Source organism: Galeopterus variegatus, unplaced genomic scaffold, assembly GCF_000696425.1.
Source record: "Galeopterus variegatus unplaced genomic scaffold, G_variegatus-3.0.2 Scaffold11286, whole genome shotgun sequence".
In the NCBI taxonomy this organism is placed as follows: domain Eukaryota; kingdom Metazoa; phylum Chordata; class Mammalia; order Dermoptera; family Cynocephalidae; genus Galeopterus; species Galeopterus variegatus.
In genome coordinates, this window is record NW_007737397.1 from 15,028 (window position 1) to 27,311 (window position 12,284).

The 12,284-nt window shown below is 41.7% G+C and overlaps 1 protein-coding gene across 1 annotated transcript; it reads right to left on the reverse strand.

Annotated features, from left to right (window-relative positions):
- Nucleotides 1–6,182: 6,182 nt before the first annotated feature.
- On the reverse strand, nt 6,183–10,626 carry LOC103610538 (mamu class II histocompatibility antigen, DR alpha chain). The gene is made up of 5 exons (XM_008594691.1): nt 10,474–10,626; nt 8,182–8,427; nt 7,422–7,703; nt 6,957–7,122; nt 6,183–6,271 (listed from the first exon to the last, which is right to left on the reverse strand). Exons 1-4 carry the CDS (start codon nt 10,553–10,555, stop codon nt 6,968–6,970), a joined length of 765 nt encoding a protein of 254 aa, XP_008592913.1. The 5' UTR covers nt 10,556–10,626; the 3' UTR covers nt 6,183–6,271; nt 6,957–6,967.
- Nucleotides 10,627–12,284: the final 1,658 nt, after the last annotated feature.

Genomic DNA, 12,284 nt, shown 5'->3' on the forward strand with positions numbered 1-12,284 from the left:
CGCAAGCCTCGGCGTTGCTCCCGCGCCTCGCTCAGCCAGTGAGCGGGAGCCGGTCCGTACGCGGGATCCGAACCCTCGGACGGGAGCGCCGCCGCGCTTCCCAAGCAGCACACTATCCAGTGCGCCACCGGGCCGGCCCCAAAAAATCAATTTTATTTCTATATACAGCAATGATGAAATAAAAACAAAAATTAAAATTACAATATAGTTAATAATCATTTTTTAAAAGGAAACACTTAAGTATAACTCTGGCAGAACATGTGCAGGACTCATGTTGAAATGCTGGAGAAGGAAATCAGAAAGGTAAACAAATGGAGAGACTTACCGTGTTCATCAACTAGAAAACTGAACATAACAAAGTCAATTCTCCCTCAAATTTATATTCACGCTTAACACAATTTCTACCCAAATTCCAGGAAAATTTTTATTAGTTGTCGACAAAATCATTCTAAAATTAATATGGAAAAGCAAGGGATCTACAATGGATAAGACAAATTTGCTGAAAAAAATAAAGATGGAGAAGTTACTCTAACCCAATTTAAGAATTTTACACAGCTATAGTAATCAAAACTGATTGGTATTTGTGGAGGGACAGACACATAGATTCATGGGCAGTGTAGAGAATTCGGAAATAGTCCTACACCAACTCATTTTTGACAAAGGTACAAAACAACTCAATGGGGAAGGACAGTCTTTTCAAACAATGGTACTGGAGCAAGTGGATATCCATAGCCAAAAACAAACAAAGATAAAAGAAAATAAGGAAGAAAAAAACCCAACAAATTCTCATACCTTATACAAAAACTCACTCAAAATATATTTTAAGTTTAAATGTAAAGGTAAAACTTTTACAAGAAAACATGAGAAAATCTTCAGGATCTAGGGCCTGATGAACAGTTCTCAGACATGACACCAAAAACACTATCTGTAAAAGAAAGCATCAATAAATTGGGCTTTATCAAAATTAAAAACTTTTGTTCTATAAAATATCCTGTTAAGAAATGGAAGGATAAGCTACAGACAAGGAGAGAATATTTACAAACCACATATATCATAATGAACACATTATCTAGAATATATATATTCTAAGAACTATCAAAACTCCACAGTTAAAAAATCTAATTATAAAATGGGCAAAAGACATGAAGAGAAATTTTATCAGAGGATATGGATGGCAAATAAGCACATCAAATGATGTGCAGTCACTAGCTATTAGGGAAATGTAAATTATGAATATAATGAGATATCACTGCACATCTATTAAAACAACTAAAATAAAAAATACTAACAATGGCAAATGCTAGTGAGAATGCAGAAAAATGGGATCTCATACACTGATGGTAGGAATGTAAAATTATACAGTCCCTCTAGAAAATATTTTGCTAGTTTCTTGAAAAACTAAACATATAGTTGCCACATGGCCCAGCAATTACATTCCAGGGGATTTATATCAGAGAAATGAAAATTTATGTTCAATACCTAAATGTTCATGATAGCTTTATTTTAGTAGCCCCACACTAGAAACAGAAAAAATGTCCTTCAATAGGTGAACAGTTAAAAGCTGTAGTACATCCATACCATGGAATACTACTTAGTGGTTAAAAAAAAAAAAAAAACAAATTGATGATATATGCACCTGCTTGATCTCAAGGGAAAAATACCAATCTCAAAAAGTAACATACTATTGTGATTCTTTTATTTAACATTCTCAAAATGACACAATTATAGAGATGGAGAAGAGATTAGTGTTTTCCAGGTGTTAGGTGATGGTGTGTGTGTGAGGGGTTGTGACTCTAAAGGGTAGCATGAAGGAGATCTCTAATAAAGGAATAACTTTGCACTTGATTGTGGTGGTGGTTCCACAAATCTACAAGTGTGATTAAATGCAGGCATAGAACTATACACACACATTGTACCAATGTCAGTTTCTTAGTTTTGCTATTGTACTATAGTTACCTATGATATAAATATTTGGAGAAACTGGGTGGAAGGACACACAGAATCTCTCTGTACTCTCTTTGCAGTTTCCTCTGAATCTATAATTCTTTCAAAGTAAAAAGTTCCCAAACCCTCACAGCACCAAATGCTGGCAAGGGTGTAGAACAACAGGAACTCTCATTCACTGCTGGTAGGAATGCAAGGTGGTACAGCCACTTTGGAAGACACTCTGGCAGTTTCTTACAAAGCTAGACATACTCTTACCACATGATCCAGGAGTTGCACTCCTAAGTATCTACCCGAACGAATGGAAAACTTACGTTCACACAAAAAAACTGTACACACATGTTTATTCATATTTGTCAAAAATTGAAAGCAGTCACCATGTCCTTCAATAGGTGAGTGGATAAACAAATATTGGTACATTCCTACAATGGAGTAGTATTTAGCATTAAAGAGAAACGTTCTGGACTTCTGGTCAAGATGGTGGAATAGATGGTACCCAGTGTCACCCTCTGCCACAATCAATCAATTTACAACTATTAAAAAGCAACAACTACCAACCTGGGGCTTCTAGAGCTCAGAGGAACAGGAGGAGAGATCTACAGAGTTCATGAGGGCAGGAGAAACCACAATGAGAGAAAGGACCATTCCAACTGTTTCAAGCCCTGGCCACTTCAAAGCTAGCCCTGGTGAGCATGTGGAGCAAGAGCAGGCAAAAGCCGCCACTGTGCCTTTCATATGAAGTTGGAGGCTGCAGGAGAGAAGAGGGTCTCAGTGGCCCCCAAGCCAGCAAGACCACTAACAGGGTTCCCAGGGACCCACATAGGAGTGAGGGGCCACAGACAACTGAAAAAAGGAGCCACTCAGAAGTTGGTGAGTCATTGCAAGGGAAGGGTGCATGGCCTGCCCTATGGGAAGTGTTTGGAGTGCAGGAGTTGGGGGAGACTTGCCCACTGAGGGGACATTGGGGCACAACATGGACAGCTAATCTGCCCTCCAATCAACACAGGCCCACTCAGTGGAGACTGGCCAGGAATGCAGAACTGCAGGGGGTGCAGTTTGCTGAAAAGACTGAGGTCCAGACCAGAGTTTCCACACAACCCAGGTGTGCCAGACCTCACAAGACCCAGAAGTACTTACAAGGTCAGCAATCAAAACCTCAGCTACACAAAAAGCCTTCCCCAGAGAATCAGCAGCAAAGCAGCAATTTATCTCAACCACAGGGTTCAAGTGCTGGTTCCCTTAGGAAGTTCCCCCATTTTAGAAGTAAGCAAAGGACAATAAATTAGCTCTAGTTCAGAGTTTGAGCAGTAGGAACAGCAAATAATCCAACACAGAGCTGAAAGAAAAAGCAAAATACCCACAGATCAGAGACAAAGTTTGATATTAACCAGTAAAAGTCTAACACCACCAAAGAACACCTATAAAATCTAGAAGAACTGGAAGTCCCCTGGACTCCCAAGCCAAGATGCAGGGTACAGAGGGCCTCAGCCACGCCTCCCTGAAGTCTGCACCCAGTCCAGTGATAACCACTGAGCTGCTGCCAGAAGCATCCCAGGCTGCCAAACCAGTGCAGTGGGGGAGTCAAGGGCCTCAGCCATGACCCCCAACATCCACAGCCAGTGCAGAGATGACCACCAATCTGCCACTGGAAATGCCCTGGGCTCCTTACCTGGAGCAGTGGGGGGCTGAGGGTCTCATCCAAGCTCCCCTAATGTCCACACACAGCCCAGCGATGACCACCGAACTGCCACCAGAAGCACCCTGGGCTACCAAACCAGGGTGGTGGGGGACTAAGGACCTCATCCAGGCTCCCCTGATGTCCACATCCAGCTCTGTAATGACTGAGCCACCACCAGAAGCCCCCAGGCTCCCCTGCTGGAATGAGGGGGCTGCCACAGGCCTTGACCACACATCCCCTTTCTTCTCCTCCCACCCTATCTCCCTCCCCCTTCCCTTTTCTCCTTCTCCCCCAACTGCTCTGCAACATCTTAGAATGTAAAAAAATAACAATAAATGAATAAATTTTTTAAATAAAAAATTTTAGAAAAAAGAGAAATGAGCTATGAAGCTGTGAAAAGACATGGAGGAAACTTATATGCGTATTGCTAAGTGAAAGCAGCCAGTCTGAAAAAGCTACATACTGTAGGATCACAACTATATAACATTCTGGAAAAACTACAGAGACAGGAAATAGATTAGTGTTTGCCAGGGGTTCATGGGAAGGAGGCGAGGGATGACTAGGTGGAGCAGGGAGCGTTATTAGGTCAGTGAAACTATTCTGTACGATACTGTAATGGTGTATACACGACATTAGAACCCATAGAACTGTATATACAGAGTGAACCCTAACGTAACTAGCTATGAGCTTTAGTTAATAATAAGTATCAGCATTGGTTCCTCAGTTGCAGCTAGTGTACTACGCTAATGCAGCATAACAGGAGAAACTGCAGTGAGGGGTGGGGTGCAGGAATGAGCTTTAGTTAATAATAAGTATCAGCATTGGTTCCTCAGTTGTAGCTAGTGTACTACGCTAATGCAGCATAACAGGAGAAACTGCAGTGAGGGGTGGGGTGCAGGGAAGGAAGTGCATGGGAGCTCTGTAGTTTCTCTGCAATTTTTCTGTAAACTTAAAACTGCTTTAAAAATAAAGTCTATTTAAAAAGTAGTTTTCTTACATGGGAGAATATGGACTTACTTTTTGCTTTTTTATGCCATACTTGTCTGTGTTTTTGTGTATTCTCTACTGTACATCTACATAAAAATTATAGGTATGTAAAAGAAACACCCAAGCCTATTCTGTCTTCAATATTGTCAAGATTCTGCTTTGCTTCTCTAAAGCGGTAAGTAGAGGAAATTTGTTACATATTAGTCAGTCTTCCACGGTTGCGCTGCCTTGGTGTGTGCTTATTTCATTTTGCTTCTCTTGGGTTTTTATCACTAGGCTGTAGAAATTTTGAGGAAAACAATGGGATGTGTACTTTTTGTAATATTATCACTAAGCATAGTACCTAATTACTTCGCATTTTTCCTTTAATTCTCATAATAACTCAACATAGTAAAAATTAACATTAGTGTTTTCGTGAGAAATCTGAGGCTAAGTTAAGTTAGATAAATGCAAGTCTAAGTCACTTCAACAGCACTTATTTGCCAGTTTATCACACTACCCTGGATAATTAATCTTTATGATTTGTGCTAGGTTCTGGTAACCATTTTAGAAATAAATATCAAGTCATAGTTTCACAGACAAATGAGCAGGAGTTCACTGTGTTTCAAATATTCTTTCCTCTCATTTTAATATCATACTCTGCCCCTCCCCCAATCTTTACTCAGTTTTTCCTCTCAAGGACACATCTCCGAATATAAGATGGTTCCAATACGTCAGACAATTGTCCTGGTAAAGAAAAAGACGTCTAAGACTCTAACAGAATGGCGGTCTTCAGTGTCCACTCTCACTCCTCGTTAAGTCTGAACGTGTGACACTGATATGTAAATTCTGTAATGTATGTGGATTCTCTTATCCCTCTGCTCCCCACTCTACCCATCTGCTGCCCTCCACCTGTTTCACCCAATGTCAGAGGCCAAACCCTGGGATTTGAGATTCACTTTACTGAAGATACAGATATGTCATTGACTTGGAGGCTCAAGAACCAGAAACAGATTTTGAACTCCTTACTCAGTAGAAATCTTCCAACAAACAAACCCAGCTCTAGGGTTTTCCAGGTGAACACTAGACCACAGCAACAAGATTGCCTGCGCATGCTCAGAACGACACCAAGCCCTGATGAACCTGGATATTTCTGATTAATTCCAGAGCTGATAAGATACATTCGACATTCAAAATGGAAGGTTTCCATATATTCCCCAGTCCGACCCCCCCACCCCCCACACCAACCCACAAAGAACTAGTTCAGACACTGAAATCTCCACCCAAGGTCCATCAAAATTGTTTACTGTATTCAGGGAAATTACGGTTTGGAGAAACCACAAACAGTAAGTGCACAGGAGATGCCCCCATTGAATGTTTAGAAAGTTCCATAGCAGAGAAAGAATCCTACGGGGTTTATTCCAGAGACACTACATGATAATAATAAAATGATGGGGAAAAGAGAGAAAACAGATATAGAAAAGGGCAAGAGACAGGAAAGCCAACTAGATGTTGGAGTGTGGAGAGATCAGGGAAGGCACCACCACGTGGGGTGGATAAAGGGCTGGAAAATGCTGAAGATGGTTGTCTTCACTGAGGTAAACAATTGGAGTATTGCCAACTTTGTAAAGCTATTAAAGCAGAAATTTCTTGATTGATCTTCTCGCTCAGAAAGGCCATCACCTGTAGTAGGACACACATAGTTATTGAAGAGTTAAAAATGAATTTTTTTGAGCTGTTCCTTCAGATTCCTTCCACTTCTCTCTTAATCCTTTGACTGTGTAAAAGCCTCTTAATATTAATCTGACCTCTAGTAAATATGACCTTTTCAACATGAACTGTATAACCTACTCTCCAAGTGAGCATGGATGAGCAACCGTGGTTTAGCTTTTTGTAAGCTTCTGATAGCACTTTTCAGACTGGAGGAGTAAAAACAGGCATCTGCCTCCAAGAATTTCCATTTTATGCAATGAATCTACCCTAACCCCAAAGGAGCCAGGCTCTGGAAATGCTTTTGAACTGATGACCTCTCTAAGGAAATATAATCCAGGAAGTTCCCAAATCCTGAGGCTTCCTTTCTTAGATCACTGGACTCAGTATTCTAATGTGAAACAATGGTCTTAGGTCCTGGAGATAATTTCCAAGACTGCAGCTGTGGCCTAAGTGAATATCTTTGGAAAAGGATGAGGGACCTTGAAGCTTTGGGATACCAGATGATGCCAATGTCCGATTTGTTCTAGCAAAGAGAAATCAAGAGCCACAGCTTTTCCTGCCCTTCTTTCTTAAAGGTATTACATGTCCCCGTCCTCATTGTTTCCCTTTCTCAGCTATCTCCATATATGTCTTCCTCTGACCACGCCTAACCCACCTCCATGTGCCTCACAGAGGCCCTCGGCGTTCTGCAGCATTGCCTTTGCGTACGCCCTTGATGATGAAGATGGTCCCCACAATGATGCCCACCAGACCCACAACCAGGCCCAGGGCGCACACCACATTCTCTGTAGTCTCTGGGAGGGGGGGTTGCACTTCAAACTCTGGGGAAACATAAAACAGAGTACATGGTAATGAATGTGATGGGGAGAAACACTTAGTACAAAATGTAGTGAACTTAGTCAAAAGAATAGTTATTAATATATTAAAGAAGAGGAAAACAGAATGATGTATTAGGGAATTGCTGATTAAAAAGCAGAAGAAGCTGGGTAATGGGAGAAGACAGGTATATGAATTGTAGCAGATATCATGAAGCAATTAGGACACTCTAGATTCCAGGGGTCCAGGCACAAGCATCATAGGAGGAAACCTTAAAATAAAGGACTTGAAGGATGTTCCATACCCCAGTGCTTGAGAAGAGGCTTATCCAAACCAAAGTGCTCCACCTTGCAGTCATAGACATCCTCAGTTGAGGGCAGGAAGGGGAGATAGTAGAACTTGCGGAAAAGTTGGTCATCCCTAGGCAGGAAGACTGTCTCTGACACTCCTGTGGTGACAGGTTTTCCATTTTGAAGCCACGTGACTTTGATCACCGGAGGGGTGAACTTGTCGACAAAACAGATGAGGACGTTAGGCTCTCCCAGTTCCACATGGCTCTTTGAGAGCACGGTCACCTCTGGAGATACTGAGGACACATGACAGAAATTAGCCTTTGCTGCTTGGGCTTGCCCCTCTCCCTCCCACACTGAATTGTGGTACGATCCTATTTAAAGACTTCAAAGTTGAAAAAGCAGTTGAAATTGTGCCCTGAGAAGTCTCTGCCACATTCTCTGATACCTATCTCTGACACCCTCTCCCATGTACCAGAGCCAATATTGAGGTATAAGATGTCCCAGGACCTCATTCCTGGATCCCCCAGCATGGTCTCAGGACAACAACTTTGTGAGTGACCATGGATGACAGAGACAACTCTTGAGCACACCAAGAAAGGAACAAGCCTATTAAGTTCTCAAGCCTGTGGCATGAGAATTTTGGGTTTGCACATGGCCAGGTTAGGCCCTTGGGAGGGAAAGTCAGTCACAATAATATAACACAGAGAACTGAAGCATCTATTTTAAAGCTATGGATTCCCATGTCCAGGAGTGCAACAGAGAGAGAGGTACCATTGGTGATTGGGGTGTGGTTGGAGCGCTTCATCATGATGTCCAGGTTGAATTTGTTCACAGCTTTATTGGCCAATGCACCCTGAGCCTCAAAGCTGGCAAATTTTCCAAATTCTTCAAGCCGCCAGATCGTCTCCCTCTTCTCCAGATCCACATGGAAAATCTCATCACCATCAAAGTCAAACATAAACTCTCCCGACTCGTCAGGGGCCATATAGAACTCAGCCTGGATGATTACATGTTCCTCTGAAAAGGCAGGAAAGGGAGTTAGGGTGGGAATCAGGAGAGGGAGATGAAGAAAGTACATGTGGGCAGGAGGTGGTGGAGAGAGACAGGGCCAAGCGGGATGGGAGGGATGGACAGCAGGATGAGTGGAAAGATGAGGTGTGGGTGAAGGACATCCACACTGAGCAAGGCTGGGAGGGGAGAAATCGGGGGCAGTGTTAGAGGGTGGATTGAAGGAGAGCAGGGCTGAAAAGCCCAGAGTCTTGTGAAGCTGTTGTTTGGCTCCATGTTATGAGCTGATGAATGATTTTCTCTTTAGAAATCCAGCAGCAGCCCCTAAAAGGGAAATGTTCTCTCCCTCTCTTTACCCAGGCACTAAATGCCCTTAGACCAGAATTCTGGAGCGTCTGTTTCTCAGAACATTGTACTCTGAGAGAAAGACTGTTTGAGAGGTTGGGTTCTGAACTCTGGAATCAAGTAAAATGAGCTACTTGCCTAGTGATCTTGAACGGATTATTTTACCTACTTATGTGTAGTTTTTCAAGTATAGTTTTGCTGTGATTTTGATTCTAGCATGGGTTTGTTCTTAGATTAAATGAGATAAGGTAAACAATTTCTTGTTATATCAGCAGGCCTATAACAAGCTCTGTTCACATTCTGTGGTCAGAAACTGCTTTTATTTAAGGACTGCACCCATGGTAAATATAACTGGGGCCTGAGGCACCCAGGAAATTAAGATTGGGACCTTGCAGGGTTGTAGAGCACCCACTTCCCTGGACCCAAACCCACATTGCAGATGCCTCTGTGAGAAGGATCATATTTGGATTGACCTAGGCAACTTGACCTTTGACCTTAATACTCCTTAAATTGGGACTGTCATTATGGGACATAATCCATTGTCATTGACACTGGGAATAACCAACACCAAGGGAATAATTAACTTGAAAAAAGAAAGCTACAATTGGAGAGTATGCAGCCTCCATAGTGTATGTAGATGAAAGAGGGATTTTTTCTTTATTTAGTCTTCAGAAATAAAATGAGAAGTTTTAATATTTGACTGTATATTGATAAACCTAAGAATTTATTTAGCATTTGCAGCTGTGTATACACACAAATATCTTAGCTGCTCCCTTTCAACCCAAGGAAAGAGGCTCTATCTTTCTAAGTAAGCAATTTTCTATGCTCTTTATGGCCAGTAGAAACCTAAAATTGCCATTATGATTCTGGGAGCTGTGTGATTACTTTGCTCATTTCCAGTCTACCTGCCACCCTCTGTGGGGGTCACTCTGGGTGAAGAATACATTTTCAAAATACACCTCTACAACAGTGCAAGTATTTGCCCTGGAGATGATAGAGAAAAATATCAGACTCCCCCCTTCCTTATTCGTTTTTCTGTTCTCTTGGAAATATTACTAAGTAGTAGTGACCAAAGATCATGAAATATCTACTGTAACATGGGGGAGAGAGCAAAGGAATGGCCATCACTGTCTCAGGAGGAAGTAAATTTAAATGCAATTCATATCAGCATGCCTGCCCTTCCCCCTCCTTGGGCAAATTGTTGCTTTTTGGTGACTTTTCTTTCTAGTGATCTTCAATACAATGTCTGTGCTCAAAATATGTGGACAGAATTTACATGCCAAAAATAACTACTATGTATTCAGCTAAGAACACTGCTAAGAACTCATATTTTTTCTCCTTTAATTCTAACAAAATTGTGAGGTTTTTCATTTTTAATTTTACTAATTTTTCAGAAAGAAAAATCAAAGCCTAGAGATATAACTTGTTAATACCGGTCATAAAATATTCCCCACACCCCAAGTCTGGCTTATATCAAGTCAGTGTATTAATCAATATACAACTCAGTTTTATTCCTCTAAACTAAATTTGACTTACTTTAATTTGTGGTGAGGGAAGAACTCCTCCAAACTTCAATTTATTATAATTTCAGATTTAGACCCACATAATATATGTCAGGCTTTTCTTTCTCTCCAAAAAATAGCATTGCAAATGTCCACAGTTCATTTCTCCAATGCCTCATAGTCTATTTTTGATTATTTCAATGCCTACCTTTGATAGCCCATGATTCCTTGGGGCTCATCAGGACAGCCATGATGAAAAATCCTAGCACCAGCACTCCACTTTTGTCCATTTTCTTCTTGTGTGCTTTGATGGGGTTCAGTAGAGCTCACGAGTGAGGCAGAACAGACAAGAATAAGAGAAAATTTGATGTGGGGGTTTGATAGAGTTTGACATGATTAAAATTCAAATCAGTTGAGTTTCAGCCAATCAGAAAAACCTCTTGAGATGACATATCTGTTTCTAGGGGAAGGGCTCTTGTAAAGTGTCCAGGACAAGAGATACTTAGTTCATTAGATAAGAAAGTGTAAAGTTCTCAAACAATAACAACGAAAAAAAATCAAGTTTTTGAGAATGTTCACTCACAGACTTCCATCCCCATCTGAATTCTAGAAAGGGATATCCCTGAAGCACATTAGTGAGAGGAGAATCAATGAAAACACCTTAAAGTGAGAGCTAAATACAGATCATGCTTCTGTGCTGTGACAGCTGGGGGTTTATTTAAGGAACAACAAATAATCTAAAGAGAAGGTAAATTGTCAGACCATGAAGAATGCCTGAATTTTGGCAGGACTGAGTGACAGAGCTTTACTTAAGAAGCTCCTTTCTCTTCATGGTTCTCCTCCAGTGTCCTCAACACCAAGATGACCAACTCAGCCCAAGAGTTTGGGATCCCTGGCATTGAGCTATATTTAGATAACATTAGAGGAGAAACTCTGAGTTTCAACACTGCCTAAGCTGGAGAGGGACGGAAAGCTACACCTTGGAACACAGGCAGTGATTACTGGAAACAATGGGCTATAAAGAGGGTACCTTCTCCTACTCCGTGCCATCTTAAATATGACCAGAGTTTGGAGTAGACTGCTAGAGACACACCTCACTTGAGGACTCATGTCAATGAATATGGTAGAGAAAACTGGGAAAAGCTTATTTTACTGGGAACACTAAGGATAATGACCTGCAGGAGGGCTTTACCATTCCTTCCCCCATGTCATAAGATTATGAAAGTTCTTCTCCTGTCATACAATTATTAAAGTTCTGATCTGAAGAATATATTTTAATGTTCACCACAGAGACTACTGAAAGAGACTCTAGCTGTCATGTTTCTGAAGATATAGGGCAATAGAAAGGAAAATGTTAAATCACACATAGAAAGAACTGGAATCCAAATATGAGGGTACTTCAAAAAATTTGTGGAAAGATAGAATTGAAAGATAATATGATCTTTCCATGAACTTTTTGAAGTACACTTGTACTTCTAATGAAGAGCGACCTGGCAGTAAGGCAGCCCATCAGATGGTGACTCCATTGCTTAATATTAGGCATCCAATCCGTGGATGGATTAGGATGATTTAGGGTGGATTTTCTACACCATCGTGCTGAGGTTTTATCCTACCATGCAGCTGTCCTCATAACTTATGAGCAAAAGCACCCTATACATTATTGATTATGTGATCACATCTAAGGGCTTTGAACATCCTGTGACATTAACTCTAGATCACTAAGAGGAGACCCACAGCATGATTCTGCCCTAAAAGTGTTCAGGAAGGGGCCGGCCCGGTGGCGCACTGGATAAGTGCGCCGCTTGGGAAGCGCGGTGGAGCTCCCACCCGAGGGTTCGGATCCCACATACAGACCGGTTCCCGCTCACTGGCTGAGCGAGGCGCGGGAGCAACACCGAGGGTTGCAATCCCGTTGCCGGTCCCCGGTCCGGTACGGGGGCAACAGTGAGGGTTGCGATCCGTTGCCGGACACGGAAAAAGACAAAAGACAAAAAAAAAAAAAAAAAAAAAAAGTGTTCA